Source organism: Nansenia antarctica (genome assembly GCF_963989245.1).
Source record: "Nansenia antarctica genome assembly, chromosome: 5".
In the NCBI taxonomy this organism is placed as follows: domain Eukaryota; kingdom Metazoa; phylum Chordata; class Actinopteri; order Argentiniformes; family Microstomatidae; genus Nansenia; species Nansenia antarctica.
In genome coordinates this window covers 32,173,183-32,190,173 of record NC_137690.1, presented here as the reverse complement: position 1 = coordinate 32,190,173, position 16,991 = coordinate 32,173,183, and the positions used below count along the sequence as shown (strand labels likewise).

At 49.5% G+C, this 16,991-nt stretch overlaps 1 protein-coding gene across 1 annotated transcript in view; it reads right to left on the bottom strand.

The window, feature by feature from the left end:
- Nucleotides 1-6,847: 6,847 nt before the first annotated feature.
- sema4c (sema domain, immunoglobulin domain (Ig), transmembrane domain (TM) and short cytoplasmic domain, (semaphorin) 4C) overlaps nucleotides 6,848-16,991 on the bottom strand; it is a gene marked incomplete at both ends in the record, with an annotated part of 11,675 nt that continues 1,531 nt past the window's right edge. The window contains 9 exon segments of the mRNA XM_080531558.1: nucleotides 6,848-7,126; nucleotides 7,128-7,753; nucleotides 9,117-9,208; nucleotides 9,556-9,713; nucleotides 11,140-11,255; nucleotides 14,761-14,974; nucleotides 15,766-15,879; nucleotides 15,881-15,911; nucleotides 16,720-16,895. Of these exon segments, the coding sequence (XP_080387684.1) occupies nucleotides 6,848-7,126; nucleotides 7,128-7,753; nucleotides 9,117-9,208; nucleotides 9,556-9,713; nucleotides 11,140-11,255; nucleotides 14,761-14,974; nucleotides 15,766-15,879; nucleotides 15,881-15,911; nucleotides 16,720-16,895 (1,806 nt within the window).

The following is a 16,991-nucleotide window of genomic DNA, read 5'->3' as shown; positions in this document are numbered from 1 at the left end:
CATTCATATTAGCTGCCACATCTGGAATGTAACTGTCTACTACTAGGTTATATTTTTTTTACAGCCCTTTCTGCAATTTGGCTTTCTGCAGTGTGAAGATTCACCCACTGTAGAGAACAATGTACAAATTTGGTCCAACTTGCATCTGAAAATGCTATAATATTGTCCGTTCGGTTTGTTAAATGCATACAACACTCCATAATTCATCACATCTCGTTATTTCCCCGCGGTTGCTAGGGTTAACATCCAGTCAGTTGCTAGGGTTAACAGCCAGTGTTTACATTTCGGGGTCCTAATGAAGCCGTACTCGAATGGTTTATCAACTAGAGCGACCAGCGATGTCCCTGAGCAGACAGACGATTAAAAAATAAGTTTGTGAAAATCTCCGACATAACTAGAGATGACAACAAATTTTATTAGACTTAGTAGAATTACTTAATATCATATGTTAAACATTGTGTACTCTATAGATGGAAATCGATAAACTTCACATAAAACGCGTTCGGCCCACCACCTAATTGACTGGGGGGTGGTTTAAGGGGTGGGGGGGGGTTGAGGGGGTGGTAGCTGAGTTTTTGATTGACGGGTGGTAGCTTTGCGATACATCGACGGCGCAAGTGTGTCTCCCTCTAGCGGTTGTGACCCTAAACAACCGCAGGCTATAGAGTTGTTTCCGCCAGCGGGCCCTGTCTGTCACTGTTTGGGAGGGAGCTCTAAAAAGGGGCAAGTGGGCCTAATATTCTTTTGTGTTCTAATGGATGTTTCGTTTCGGTGCAGTGAGACGTGTAGGAACTCACTCGGTAGAGACAGGCTGAACGATACAGCCGAATACGGAAGATAAATGGGTCTTCTCCCGACTCTCGGCCCGGTCCGCCCGTCGCGCAGCACTCGTACACAAACACAGCTGTCCCTCCGTGTCTCTTCTCTCCATCTGCTCACAGCTGACCCGATAATCACACCGGACGTCCGATCTGTCAATCAGACAGGTTTGCGCTCAACACACACCCAACCATTGTTTATTTACCTCCACCGACGTGGAAAGGGAGGGGAGCGTTTGTGTGAACAGCCGACTGTATCGTAAATACTGTTTATAAGGACTTAGCTCCAGGGTTGCTTGCAGGAAAAAAAAAAAAAGGCTCTCGTTTTGGATTTCTTAGACTATCTGATGTCCGGATAAGCCAGATGTCTCCCTACCTCTCCCTCTCTCTCTGTCTCTCCCTACCTCTCTCTCTTTCTCTCTCTCTCTCTCCCTTCCTCTCTCTCTTTCTCTCTCTCTCTCACTCTCTCTCTCCCTACCTCTCTCTCTCTACCTTTCTCTCTCTCTCTCTTTCCCTACCCCTCTCTCTCTCCCTACCTCTCTCTCTCTGTCTCTCCCTACCTCTCTCTCTTTCTCTCTCTCTCCCTTTCTCTCTCTCTCTCTCTCTCTCTACCTTTCTCTCTCTCTCTCTTTCCCTGCCCCTCTCTCTCTCCCTACCTCTCTCTCTGTCTCTCCCTACATCTCTCTCTTTCTCTCTCTCTCCCTTCCTCTCTCTCTTTCTCTCTCTCTCTCTACCTTTCTCTCTCTCTCTCTCTTTCCCTGCCTCTCTCTCTCTCTCTCTCTCTCTCTCTCTCTCTCTCTCTCTCTCCCTACCTCTCTCTTAAAGCAGTTGCAGCTGCCCCAGCTGTCCGCCGGGACACCCCGCTCACACACTCCTCTCTCTCCACAGCTGAGTCTGTCTCCTACACCGCTCACACACTCCTCTCTCACACTCCTCTCTCACACACTCATCTCACACACTCCACTCTCTCCACAGCTGAGTCTGTCTCCTACACCAGGAGCAGGTGGCCTCATGGCTGCCTGTCACCAGGCATTCATCATCACGTGAAAATGAGAGAGAGAGAGAGGAGCAGAAATGAACGCTGCATCGTAGCACACGGTGTGAAACTGGAGAGAGAATCGAGTCATTAAAGCACATCATTCAATTTCCACTCTGTAAATTGTTTGAGTATTGCCTTTTCTCTCCATCTTCATTTCTCCGTCTCGCTGCTGTAAAGTGTGTTGTGGCAGTGGTGTGTAGGCCTAATGCACTTTAAAGGGAAATACATTGAAACTGAGGATGACAGTCGGGTTTGTTTTCAGCTGCACCAAGCCAGTGCCTTCATCGGTGGCTAAGTCTGTCTTACAGGACTCAGTTTGGGTGATATTTATTGTGATGTTATACCCATAATAAGCCTTTTCCCGCACTAGTGCGCTAACTGTGTCTAGTTCTATGTACATTGTGAAGCCACAGCTGTTGAAAACAACAATATACAATAAAATATAATACAATCAAATAATAATAATAACAATAATCTGATCTCATGTTTTATTGCAACTTCACTTCACTTTGTCTACTACCTCACTTACTTGCTTATGCACACTCAGGTTTTTTTTGTGTAGAATGTAATCAGTTTTGACCTTCGTTTTTTATTTGATTTAAACAATGGGAGTTTTACACCATTCACCTGATTTGATTTGGTTTCAAACTCAATTTCATTGGCCCCCAGCAAGCTCACACATACACCGTTTGAGTAGATCTCTACTTTTATTCATGTATATATACACATATAAAAAATAAGGACATATGTACAATGATAATAAATATCGACATGTTTGTACAAGCGAAATAAGTTACTGAACATCCTTTAAAAAACAAACATAAAAGAGCAATAACAAACAGAGGAACTTTTGCAACTTAAAGCAAAAAAGGAGCAACTGAAAAATTATAATTGTGAGAATATAATAATACAAAACATGATGATAAAACAGCAGAGTTTTAAAGCCTTGGGTGAGAGGACTGGTTGTTGTTGTTGTTGTTCTTGTTGTTATTGTTGACAAGCAGATCCAGAATCAATACACATACATCAGGCATGCAGACATTCAGCTGTAGCCTATCCCTTTAATGAGGCTGGTGTTCTCCTTCATTCGTCAGACTAAGGGCCGTGTTCCCAGACACACAACCAGGCTAATCCTAGACTCCATATCCTCTACAATGGAGACGTCCTACAGAAGGTGTGGTTTAGTCCAGGGCTAGGTTTAATCCATCTGGGAAACCGGCCCATAATGTCTTGGAAAAGAATGAAGAATGAAGACAAATAATTTACAATATGAACCCAACAGAACGCTCCTGTATTTTGAGTTAAAAAACTCTGTTCTGGTGTGAATCCAGGGCTACTTATTTGGTTATGTGGAGGTTGGTTGGTTTGATAAAGTTCAACGTTTTGGTCAATTATTGGGCCTTCAGGGATAGGCTGTAGTAGATTAGTACTGACATGTAAACAGGATGTCAATGACGCCTCAAGCTTTTTTTTTTTCCGCCCTCTGAAGGAAGTCCAGCCGTAGTATTATGCAGTGATGTTGCCGACATGAAAGCAGTTCTGTGAAGTGGACGGACTGTCGAAACTTAAATATTGATGTGGAATAAAATTATATTAAATAAAGTTTTACAACACAAAACACAAAAAAAGCAACTGCAGTCTACTTTGGCTTATCGGAAAGGTGAAGAAGCACGGCAACAGTAACCATGGTAAGCAGATGTAGCCATGAACGTCCTTAACAACTCTTTAACCATAAATTAGAATTTGTTTTCTTCTTCTTTTTTGTCTATTTTTCTTCTTCTTTTTTTTTTAAAAGAGAACATTAGTGTTTTTGCAAAAAACCATGATGCACTTTTACAATGATGACCGTGTCAAAGATGTACAGTACAATTTTTGCAGAGGATCCATGCAACACTGATGAACCACTTGATTAGGGCCAAGTGAAGTACCTCTCGAACCCAGGGATCGCTTCCATTATTCTACATCCCCTTCAGCTGTCTAGCTCTGCAACGTGGAAGAAGAAGGACTGGTCTCCCCCACCCCCCCACACCCACCCCTCCGCTTCATGTGGTCCTCTGGTCCCTGCAGACGTGTCACACCAGCCCCCCCCCCCCTGTAAGACCAAACACAGACAGACAGACAGAGAAGGAGGAGCAGGTTAGCGAGGCTGAACATACTGTATTCGTCCTTGAGCAGTCCTAAAGAGCAAGGCCGCTTCCCTGACAGCTTCCTATTCGGTTGTTAAGTCTGACGTCACGCGTGACGTTTAGCAATTTCCGGGTCCAAATAAAACATTCCCCACACCAGAGTACCAGTGTACTAAAGCGGTAGAATAACAGTTCTATCGTTTTTTAGACTGGGATCTATTCATACAACAAGGGACACAGCACTTTCCCCATATCGTCAGCTTCTTTGAGCCTCGGAAAAGCGCTCTACAAATATAATGAATTATTATTATTACTGCGGCATTTCGAAGAGAGCGCCTCAGCCAACGTTGGACCCGGAAACACGTCACGACTTAACAACCGAATAGGTCTGTTTACATGATGCAAGGTGAGGACACATGAGAGACGATACAAGCAGTACACACGTGGGCTGTGTTCCTAGGCTGACCACACCTAGTCCTGGACTACAACCTCACACTTTCTACTGGAGTTCTCCATCGAAAACAGAACAACATGTTTTTAGTCAGACTCAGACTAGGCATCATCTCGCGTCTAGGAAACCAGCCCCATGTAGCTCTGGTGAGCTTCTATGTTTACTGTTGAGAACATGATGATGCTCTCTATCAACCCAACCGTGTGTGAGAGAGCGATGAGTCATACCTCTGATTGTTTCCTGTCTGGAGCCGCTGGTTTCATCATAGGAACATCCATCCATCTCCGTTTCCTCATCCCTCCGTCAGCACAGGCAGTGTGTGTGTGTGTGTGTGTGTGTGTGTGTGTGTGCGCATGTGTGTGTATATGTGTGTGTTTGCGTATGTGTGCGTGTGTGTATGTTCGTGCGTGTGTGTGTATGTGTGTGTGCGTAAGTATGTGTGTGTGTGTGTGCACATCTGTGTGTATATGTGTGTGTTTGCGTATGTGTGTGTGCGTGTGCGTGCGCGTGTGTGTATGTGCGTGCGTGTGTGCGTGTGTGTTTACAGTGTCCCTATGTGTCTCTGCATCAAACGGCGTCCACAGTAGCTCCAGGTCATCCTCTGGGCGTCGGTCGGTCGGGGAGGTGGGCGGGGCTTAGGGGAAACACAAGAAAGGGGCTGGTTTCCTGGTACAGTGCTGTGACTCCACCCCCTTTTTCCAGGAAACACGACTAACACTACGACATCCAGCAGGTTTGGCATTCAGGGTGGCAGCAGGGGGGGGTAGAGAGCTTGTTTTTTTTTTGGGCCAGCCTTCCCCTCTCTGCCCAGACATACCACGTACACCATAAAGCACTTGATTGAGACAATCCACCGCAGTCGCAACACGGTCCTCAGTGAGAGCGTCACCTACATTCCCCCGGTGCTATCCCCTTCATGAACTTTCTATCACCTCCTCTTAGACGTTTTTGTTTTGGTCTGTTGTCCTAAATGTGCTGGGGCAGGTCGCGGCTCCCGGTTATGGAACGTTGCCCAATCCGAGCGCTCCGTGACTACCGACCTCCTCACCGCCGGGGAAAGGAAGCGCATCAGAATGGGTTTCACTAAAAACATTCCCGACGACTCCGGATGTGTTGCATGGTTGATTGCTATTGTAAGTCGTTGTGAAAGGAGTAATCCACTAACTGTTAAGGTTATTGGGGAGGAGGAGGAGGAGGAGGAGGAGGAGGAGGGGGGGTATATCTGTTTTGTGCAGGGATAGAAGGGGGTGTGTAAGTGCTTCTCCCCACATTCTAATTCACAAGAGGGGTAAAGCCATTGGTCACCATGTTTTTCTCTCTCTCCCTTCCATAGTCTGTAAGACATAGAAAAAAAGAACACATATAGAAATGTCTTAATTTAAACCAAACACAACATATGAACGCAGCAGGGGGGTTGAAGACTTTCTCGCTGCGGGAAAAGGACAACGTGAAAAAAGTACAAATCGAGCAAAGAGAAAGAGCGAGAGTTCTGTCCTTCATTTCGAGCCCCCCGGTGTCTTTTCAAAAACACAAAGCTCACTTAAATGTTCTCTCTCTTCTCTTCATCTTCTCTCCTTTTTTCCCTTCCCAGGTTCACTCCCCCCTGAGAGAGGAACGTGATTGTCGTCTTGCTTTGAGATTAGACGTGTATGTCAGTGACTCCAGCTCTCTTTTCTCTCTCACAAAATACAAAACTCCCGGTCCCATTGTCCTGTTTTTAAGTGCACAAAGCTCGAAAACGTCTCGGCGGAACAGAAAAAAAACAAAGGCAAGCAAAAGTCCAATCTTTTTAGTCAGTCGTGCTTGCTCATCGGTTCAGCACCCGCCGGGGCTAAAACCTTGTCGTCGTTTTCCGCGGTCCACTCTTATCGTTAAGACGTGAAGCCCCCCCTCGAGGAAAAAAAACATACTTCCTTTAGTTTGACTGCCATGCTCGAGGTGTCGTCCTCTGCGTTCAATTGTCTTTAAATACAGAAATGTACACAGCTTGAGATTTTGCACAGTGAAAAGCGAAATGTTGTTTAGTTTTTTTTTCCGTTTTTAGTTTTTGCTGAAGAAAGGTTGGAAACGGTCGAGCGTGTGTGGCGTCCCGGAAACACAATAATTACAGGAGGGGAGGGATGCTTGGAGAGCGGTTGGAGTGTTGTTGACATGCTGTGTTGCTAAAAACGTCCGTCATCACAGAATGAGCCAAACAGGCATTGGCGAGAGAGAGAGAGAGCATGGGGGAGAGAGTGGAGAGTGGAGTCTCTCTCTAGAGAAAGAGACCGAGAGAGAGAGAGAGAGAGAGAGAGAGAGAGAGAGAGAGAGAGAGGCGTCCTCTTAAAAGGAGGGAGGTAGGTTAGTTGCTCTTTTTTTTTCTTCTTCATCCAAAACTTGGGGGTGGAGTGTGTGTGTGTGTGTGTGTCCCTCCCTACACAGAGGACTCTTCTGGGTTGGCGTCGGGCAGCACGCTCCTCTGCTGCAGGGTACGGCGTAGCTCCTCCTTGAAGGGGCTGGCGTAGTCGTTCCCGCCCCCGCCCAGAAGCCCCCCTCCTCCTCCTCCACCGCCGCCCCCGCCGGCCCTCTCCTCCCCCGCCGAGCTCAGGTTGAGGCGGATGTAGCCGTTGCTACCCCCGGACCCCCGGATGTTAGTGAGGCTGAGCCGGCTCGGGGAGTGGATGGGCTGGCCCGGGATGGCGCTGGGGGGGGGGGGACGCCGAGCTGGCGGCGCTGGGGCACAGGGCGTGGCCGGGGACGATCTTCAGCGAGCCGTCCGAGTAGTAGTAGTTGGCGCCCGTCTCCCAGAAGCGGTCCTCGTCCGTGGGCATCTTGCTGGGCACGAACGCCGGCGGCTCCTTGGGCAGGGTGATGGGGTACACCAGGGTGCTCTCCAGGGGCTTCATGTCGGCCCCCTTCCCCAGCGCCAGCTTCAGACGGCGCCGCAGGTAGAGGGCGGCCACCAGGAGCAGCAGGCAGGCGGCCCCCAGGGTGATCACCAGCACCCAGAACAGACCCATGCTGCCGTCGGGAGCCCGGGCCTCCATGAACACGGGGGCGCTGGCCACCACGGCCACCTGGTAGCGCTCCGTCTGGAACTTGACCCCCTGCTCCTCGGAGTAGCAGACGTAGCGGCCCGCCTGGGCCTGGCCCGCCTCGGGGACCACCAGGGCCTTCAGGGTGCGGTCGAAGCGGGGCCCCCCGTCCTCCCTGTCATTGCCCAGGGGCAGCTCGCGGTCATTGAGGAGCCAGGAGGGCCGGGCCAGGTTGGACACCAGGGTGCAGGGAAGGACCATGTCCGAGCCCACCACCACCGTCACGTTGCGCATCCTGGAGAGGTCTATGGGGGGGAGGGTGGGAGAGAGAGAGGGGGAGGGAGGAAGGGGGGGGGGGGGGAGGGGAGGGGGAGGGAGAGAGAGGGGGAGGGAGGGAGAGGGGGGGAGGGAGAGGGGGGAGGGAGGGAGGGAGAGGGGGGGAGGGGGGGAGAGGGGGAGGGAGAGAGAGGGGGAGGGGTGTGTGTGTTAGTGATGTTGCACTGCAAAAAGTAAATCTAAGTAACGATAAATCTTAAATCAAGGCAATATATGCAGTTTTTTGTCTGACTGCACTAGTTTTAAGATATATTTTACTTGCTTTAAGAAAATCTTGTTTTCTCCAAGTTCTAACTTCAACTGTCTATCTATCTGTCTGCTATGAAAGGCAAAATACATTTTATTTCATACAGTATATAATAATATTGAATACGATGGGAACCTTGCTTTGCAAACATGAAGCTAAGAATCCTGGTGTGATTATAGATTCTGACTTAAGCTTTGAGCCTCACATCAAATCTACCACTAGAAATGCTTTTGATCATCTACGGAATATTGCAAAAGTTAGACATTTTCTCCAGCAAGCTGATGCAGAAGTGTTAATGCATGCTTTTGTTATTACACGTTTGGACTATTGTAACAGTATCCTTTTGGATCTTCTCTCAGAAAGCTATTGGCCAGCTGCAATTAGCCCAAGAGTTTTAACCAAAACAAGCAGACAAGCTCATATAACTCCTATTTTAGAGACTCTACACTGGCTTCCTGTTAAGTTCAGAATAGATTTCAAGATCCTTCTGCTTGTTTATAAAGCTCTCACTGGCACAGCACCAGAATATCTGAAAGACCTTTAGATCTATCAGGTCTTCTGATGCTGGTTTTCTCTGTGTACCACATGTATAAAAGAAGAGATTTGGTGAGGCTGCATTCTCAGTTTATGCACCCAGATTGTGGAATGCACTGCCAGTTTACATTAGGGATGCAACCTCAGCAAATATTTAAACCCATCTTTTTAATATTGCCTTTAAATGAACAAATAATTAATTAATTATGATTATATAATGATTAAAGGGTTAGGGTGAGCTGCAACGTTTGCAGGAAAAGTACCATACAAATAAAAGTTATTATTATTATTATTATTATTATTATTATTATTATTATTATTATTATTATAATACTATACTATACATATAATAGTCAAATATAATAAATACAATATTATTATTATCATCATCATCAACCTAATAAGCCATGACAATTCAAGTCGCTTTGGATAAAAGCATCAGCTAAATTGCATTCCTATTCTTATTCTTATTCTTATTCGTATTACAGTAACAGAACTGACTGTAGTGACCAGCGACGGCCACCAGGGGCCCTCAGTCCAGCGGTACTCACCAGGGCTGGGGATGGAGACGGGCTTGTCAAACTTAGCCTTGCCCCGGCTGAACCTCTCCAAAGTGAGGTCCTGAGAGAGGGAGGAAGTGGACCTGGGGGGAAACAGGAAGGAGCAGGGAGAGGGGGTCACAGATATGAATACATCATCTATATTTAATAATAGAACACCGTTTAGCAGATTCTTTTTGATCCAGAGCGACTTCAAGAGTTCATCCAGGGCCCTCCGCTTCGAGGTTACGACGATACCGAAGCTACAACCTTCTCCTTGGCTAGCCTAGCGACACCGAGCCACGCTCTACCACCCCGAGACCACGCGGGACCTGTTCTGTTTTCCGACGCGTTTGAAAACCGAGAGGCCGTGTCATTGCTAGGGGTTGACCCGGCCCACTGAACAGGGGCAAGGGGAGGGGAGGGGGGATGAGGGTGGGGCCATGCTCACCCGCGGTGGAGGTCGATGCGGACGCAGGCTCGGCCGTCGCTGTCCCAGGCGCAGTAGGGGTCTCGGGACAGGAGGCAGTCTGGCTGGGAGTGGTAGCGGCTGCAGTTGGCCAAGGGCAGCTGGAGGACCTCCGAACGGGAGCCAATGTACAAGTACTTCTACAGAGAGAGAGGGAGGGAGGGAGGGGGAGGGAGAGGGAGAGAGGGAGGGAGGGAGAGAGGGAGGGAGAGAGAGGTAGAGAGGGAGAGAGGGAGAGAGAGGGAGGGAGGGAGAGAGGGAGGGAGGGGAAGGGAGGGAGAGAGAGAGAGAGGGGGAGGGAGAGGGAGAGAGGGAGAGAGGGAGAGAGAGGGAGGTAGAGAGAGAGAGGGAAAGAGAGAGAAATGGAGAGAAAAAAGGAAAGTCAGAGAGAGAGAGAAGAGAAAAAGAGAGAGATAGAGAGAAAAGAGAGAGATGGAGAGATGAGTCAGAGGGCAGTAGGATAATGGGATAATCACTCCTGATTACAATAACATGTTGTTGTCCCGCCTCCTCCTGTGTTTGTGTTCTGGTCCTCCTGTGTTTGGGTTCTGGTCTGACAGAGCTGTTATGAGGCCAGGGCCTGCTGCTGTAATGAGATAAGCATCACTATCTGCACGCCCAGCGGACAGAGTGATGACGTGGCATGGGAGATGTGTGTGTGTGTGTGTGTGTGTTTGAGGCTTTGCGTCTGTGCATGTGTGTGTGTGCCTGTGCGCCTGTGCGTGTTTGAGTGTGTGTGTCTGTGTGCGCCCATGTTTGTGTGTGTGTGTGTGTAGGGTACCTTGGTGTGTGAGATGTGTGTGTGTGTGTGTGTGTGTGTGTGTGGTACCTTGGTGTGTGAGATGTGTGTGTGTGTGTGTGCCCATGCATATGTGTGTGTGTGTGTGTGTGTGTGTGTGTGTGTGTATGGTACCTTGGTGTGTGTGTGTGCCCCTCTGTGTGTGTGTGTGTGTGTGTGTGTGTAGGGTACCTTGGTGTGTGAGATGTGTGTGTGTGTGTGTGTGTGTGTGTGTGTGTGTGTGTGTGTGTGCATGGTACCTTGGTGTGTGAGATGTGTGTGTGTGTGTGCCCATGCATATGTGTGTGTGTGTGTGTGTGTGTGTGTGTATGTGTATGGTACCTTGGTGTGTGTGTGTGTGTGTGCCCCTCTGTGTGTGTGTGTGTGTGTGTGTGTGTGTATGGTACCTTGGTGTGTGTGTGTGTGTGTGTGTGTGTGTGCCCATGCATCTGTGTGTGTGTGTGTGTGTGTATGGTACCTTGGTGTGTGTGTGTGTGTGTGTGTATGGTACCTTGGTGTGTGTGTGTGTGTGTGTGTATGTGTATGGTACCTTGGTCTGTGTGTGTGTGTGTGTGTGTGTGTATGGTATCTTGGTGTGTGTGTGTGTGTGCGTGTGTGTGTGTGTGTGTATGGTACCTTGGTGTGTGTGTGTGTGTGTGTGTGTGTATGGTACCTTGGTGTGTGTGTGTGTGTGTGTGTGTGTGTGTGTGTGTGTGTAGGGTACCTTGGTGTGTGTGTGTGTGTATGGTACATTGGTGTGTGTGTGTGTGTGTGTGTGTGTGTGGTACCTTGGTGTGTGAGATGGTCAGGCTGTCCACCGGCTGAGGAGACTCAAACAGCTGCACCTCCTCGATCACATGAGCCTCACTGCCCACCACCACCACCCTCTGCAGCCAGCCCTCCCCTGGGGGGGGGGAGAGAGGGGGTGGTGGAGGAGAGAGAGAGAGGGAGGGGGGGGTGGAGGAGGAGAGAGAGAGAGAGAGGGGGAGGGGGGGTGGAGGAGAGGAAAGAAAAGCAAGAGGAAAGGGATCATAGAGGAAAGAAGAAAGAGGAGGAGGGAGAGAGGGAAGAGATGAGTACCAGATCAGGATAATAGGATGTGTGTGTGTGTGTGTGTGTGTGTGTGTGTGTATGGGTATTGTGTGATCAATGTCACAAACGGGATGGGTGACCTTGAGTGTTGGAGCGTCATGTGGTGATCTGACGTGTGCCGAGATGTGCTTTGTGTGTGTGTATGTGTGTGTGTGTGTGTGTGTGTGTGTGTGTGTGCCCTGCCTCCCTGCCCTGACGACAGCGGGACTGTCATGGATAATGTGAAAGACCCTGCACTCAACACATACACACTGCACTCAACACATACACACACATACACACACACACGCAGCGACAGCGACAGCGAGGCTGACAGACAGACAGACAGACAGACAGTGTAATGGATTTCACATGTATGGCAGTTCATAATGCTCTATACTGCATCTTGTAAAGGATTCTAACATGTATGTATTGGATGTATGCATGGTCTATTCATGTTCACACAGAGTGGAACAGTGGAGTCATTCCTGTAGGCTTGTTGAGAGTGTGGCTGTCCTGTTTATGAACACAGAGCCCTGGTTGGCTGTCCTGTTTATGAACACAGAGCCCTGGTTGGCTGTCCTGTTTATGAACACAGAGCCCTGGTTGGCTGTCCTGTTTATGAACACAGAGCCCTGGTTGGCTGTCCTGTTTATGAACACAGAGCCCTGGTTGGCTGTCCTGTTTATGAACACAGAGCCCTGGTTGGCTGTCCTGTTTATGAACACAGAGCCCTAGTTGAGGGCCTTGTGTTCGTGGACAGTGATGGAGTGCAGACTCGTTCTCAATGTTGTGACTATGTTGACAATATCAAATGTACAATGTGAAAGTTTGGTGGCAGTCTTTGAAAGCTTCCCATTGAGAGGTTGATTTGACTGTCCCAACTCGAGTTGTGAAAGATCATTTTTTTAAATAAATATTATACCTAGATTTAAAGCAAGTTCCTATCTTGAGTCTCATTATTAATCTACAACAACAGACAGACAGACAGACAGACACGCAGACAGACAGACAGACAGTCAGACAGACAGGCAGACAGACAGGCAGACAGGCAGGCAGGCAGGCAGACAGACAGACAGGCAGGCAGGCAGGCAGGCAGGCAGGCAGGCAGACAGGCAGGCAGGCAGGCAGACAGACAGACAGACAGATAGACAGACAGATCATGTTCTCCCTGGGTCTAATGCTCCCTCGGCCGTGCGGCGCTGGGGCCTCGTCCAGAACCCCCCCTCCCCTCCTCCTCCTCCTCCCCCCCCCCTCCTCCCCCCCCCCCCCCTCCTCCCCCCCCCCCCCCTCCTCCCTCCCCCCCTCCCCTCCCTCCTCCCTCCCTCCTCCTCCCCTCCCCCCCACGGACCCTCAGCTGTCACCACGCAGCACTTAATAGCTGATCAAGCCCCCCCCGCCACCGGTTGGCGGAACGTGCGTGTCTGTGTGCCAAGAGGGGGCCCCGTTGAGTCTGTAGCTGTGAGGCAGGACAGTAGGCGTTGTGTGCGTGTGTGTGTGTGTGTGTGTGTGTGTGTGGGGGGGGGGGGGGGGTTGTTGGAGAGGGGGGGGGGCAGTGATCCGAATGGCTAAGAGAGGCAGTCGCTCGGTGTTCCAGTTTTTCTCCATCGCTTTAACACTAACATCAGAACCTGGAACTGGTGTGTTTTATCTCACACCAATTCTTCACAATGACAAACACTTACTGCTTATCACTCATTTCACTAAACCACACAGTTAACAAACACTGAATACAATTCTTTACATTTGGCACAATCTTCCTTGATAAAATCTCTTGTGTTCACATAGAAAACACGACTTAACTCAAACCACCAATCACACAATCACACTTCTCATATGGGCAAACACCTATTGCTTCTCAATTAGCAATCAGAGCTTTAGCAATAAAAGGGCCAAATCACCTTTGTCCAACTGTCATTACTGATTGTACAGTTTTTCAGAATTAAAAAAAACATGATATTCTTGTATTTGTGTGTTTTATATTTGAGTATGAAAACATAACAGTTTATAACAGGCTACTGTATGTATGTAGTGTAACACTGAAAATGCAAAAGGCCTTCTGATAATCTTATCATAGTACTGTGTTCCGCTGGTCATAGTGTTTTCCATTGTGTACATCAGTGTTCAACAGGTTCTTACAAGTGTCTATTCATTTGATGGTGTGTGTGCGTGTCATTTGACGACAACATTTCATTTTGAGAAGACATAACATAATTTTTAATGCAGTGTTTGCTTTTGCAAGAGATTTGTGGAGTTTAGGGTTTTGTGTGTGAGTTTTTGGATTTGTGTTAAGAGTTAAGAGAAAATGAGCTATGCTTTGACTAAACGTGTTAACACTAGAACAGCCACGTTGTCATTTGACCCCTGTGAGTAAAGAAACATTTTATATCTTTGCACTCGATCAAATTTCAGGACCCTCCTTTCATGGCTTTTCCTAGATATGTGCGTTCTACCACCCAGTATCCTTACATTTTCAAAATCACATCATGATAAGCTAATATAAAGCTATTCTGTAGTTTTTCTGTGTAGAAAGCAGGCTAATTTACAAGCGGCCAACTAGTGGTCGTTGTGTGTAAATAGCAGCTTGAGCATTGTAGAGGCGGCTCTTTGAGTAGGTAAAAACGGCACGGCTGTTCTAGTGTTTAAAGCACTAGTGAAAAACTGTAAAGCCAACAACTGTAATACTAATGCCTTGTTCAGTATGGGGAGTAGGGAGGAGTGGTACGAGGCTGCTCTCAGGTCAGTTTGTGTGTGTTCCCCCCCCTGTGTCTTCACCCCCCGCCCACCACAGACACCATAAATAACCATAGACAGGGTTACGATGATCTTGGAACAGTGCCCGCATTCTGATCAACGACCACCTGGAGGCTTGTGTGTGTATGTGCTTGTGTGTGGTGTGTGTGTGTGTGTGTGTGTGTTTGCGTGTAACAGGCTGCAGTTTTTAACCAATGACACCTCTCGCATTGGACGACACAGAGTTATCTGAACTAGGTCTGGACTAGTTTCTGGGCTAGGTCTGGGCTAGGTCTGGGCTAGAGGGTCTCAGGGTTAACTAGGCTAGGTCTGGGTTAGGTCTGGGTTAAGTCTGGGTTGGGTCTGGGTTAGGTCTGGACTAGGTCTGGGTTAGGTCTGGGCTAGGTCTGGGCTAGGTCTGGGCTAGGTCTGGGCTAGAGGGTCTCAGGGTTAACTAGGCTAGGTCTGGGCTAGGTCTGTGTGTGTATGTGTGTGTGTGTGTGTGCATGCGCACATGCATGTGTCTTTGTGTGTGTGTCTGTGTGTCTGTGTGCAATCACACCCGTCCGTCCTCCGTTCCCTCGTGTGCGTGCGCTGGTGCGTACCTGTGCCTATGAACAGCATGTTGTAGGGCCGCTGGTCCAGGGCCACCACGCGGTCCACCGCCAGCCGCGTGAAGTTAACGCCCTTGGTGAGCAGCAGGGGGCGCGCCTGAGCCTTCTCCTCCATCAGGGGGTGCTTCTTGGCGAAGTTCAGCGTGGCGTCTGGCAGCTGCAGGGAGCTGTTGTACCCGTTCTCCCTGTGCCAGTTGGTGATGCACTGCAGAAGGAGGAGGAGAAGAAGAAGAGAGGGAAGAAGAAGGAGGAGGAGGAGAAGAAGAGACAGGGGGAGAGACAGACACACCAGAAAAAGAAGAAGAGGGAGGGAGAGGAGGGAGGGAGGGAGAGAGAGTGAGAGGGAGAGGAAGAGAGAGAGAGAGAGAGAGAGAAAGAGAGAGAGAGACAGAGAGAGAGAGAGAGACAGAGAGAGAGAGAGATCAGAGAGAAAAGAGGACAGTGGAAGGAGAGACAGAACATGGTCAGTCATGTGACAGGCTGTCTGGCGTGGCTTGTTGGCCGTGGGCGCACTCGTCTACCCCCCCTCCCACCCTCCCTCCCTCCCTCCCCCCCCTCTCTCTCTAACTCTATTAGTCTACCTCCTCCCCTCCTTTCTTCACTCGAAATGCACTTTCCTACAAACCTCCTTTCCACACTCTCTCGCTCTCTCTCCATTAGCACCATTATCCCCTCTCTTTATCTCCTCTCCCCCCCCTCCCCCCCTCCTTCCTTCACTTCCTCTGAAGGGAGGGGAGGAGGGGGGATGGATAAACAACAGAAAAAAAACTCTCTCTCTCCATTGCACCATTACGCCCCTGTTTATCTCCCCTTCCTCCCCTCCTCCCTCCTTCCCTCCCCCCCCTCCTTCCCTCCTCCCTCCCTCCCTCCTCCCTCCCTCCTCCCCCCCTCCTTCCCTCCTTCCCTCCTTCCTTCCCTCCTTCCCTCCTCCTCCCTCCCCCCTCCTCCCTCCCTCCCTCCCCTCCTCCCTCCCCTCCTCCCTCCCTCCTCCCTCACCGCTCCAGGTCGTGGGCTGGGTACGGTGCCAGTGTAGCGTCCCCATCTCTGGGAGGCCTCCCGGTACTCCTTGTAAGGCCCGTCAAACACCTTCTTCACCTCCCCGATCTGGTACTAGGCACACGGCTGACACGTCTACGTCACCCCTGGGGGGAGGGGGAGAGAGAGAGGGAGGAGGGGGGAGGGGGAGAGAGAGAGGGGGGATGGGGAGAGAGGACGCAAGATGGCGGTCGGATTACACATCGTTCATTCTCACAGGAGTGAGAGTTTGAGTTTTTGTGTTTTGTGTTTTTCTATTGAAGGGATAGTTTGTGTTTTGTGTTTTTCTATTGAACAGATAGTTCACTAGTAATTTATGGGCTAGGAGAAACATATGAATCCAAATCCAAAGGTCAAAAAAACACTTGTGGCCAAATCTCCCGTCAAAAACACTTCCAACTGAATATCAAAGAATTCCTTGAGTTTAGGAAGAGTCTTGGCCTATTGAAACACGACTGAACCACATAATATTCCACTCTCCAAACCCCCTGACTTTCAGGGTTAAGAAACCGCCTGACTTTACACTGTGTAAAACAAGGCGCTTTTATATAATCCTTCTTTCAATAATTCACATCATCGACCAGCGGTTCACGGGCAGGATCAGTAGGAGCTTGTTTGCTCTACTTCAAAAGCCCCAAGTCTTTTTTCGCACGGTGTGTGTGGACGTAGAGAGCTAGAAACGATCTTCTCAAAAGAAAAAGCAGGAAAAGTTGACTCAGAAGCTAAGAAAACATGACCGGGGCGTTGCGGGTTGTGCTGGGCTGGTCGAACGTTAGAGAAAAACATGTTTTTTTCCTTCTTCTTCTGACACGAGTGCTTTCTTTCGCTCCCCCTCTGGGCAGGGCAGGGGGTGGGTGGGGGGGGGGGGTGAGGAGGGAGTTAAGGGGGGGGGGGGGGGGGGGGTTGGTGACTCACCACTGGGCGTGGAAGATCCCGTAGAAGGAGGTGGAGCGCCAGTCCGGGCCTGGCAGGGTGAACACGGCCCGCAGGCTGTTGAAGGTCACGTGACGCTCGGGGAGGGAACACACCAGACGGGCCTTCTGGAAGGTGGTCCACTTCTTCTGCAGGGTTCTGGTGCCGCCCAGGTCCCCCCTGGGGGAGGGGGGGGGGAGGGGGGGGGAGGAGGGGAGAGGGATGGGAGTCAGGGGTGTGTGTGTGTGTGTGAGAGTGAGCGTATGCGTGCCACA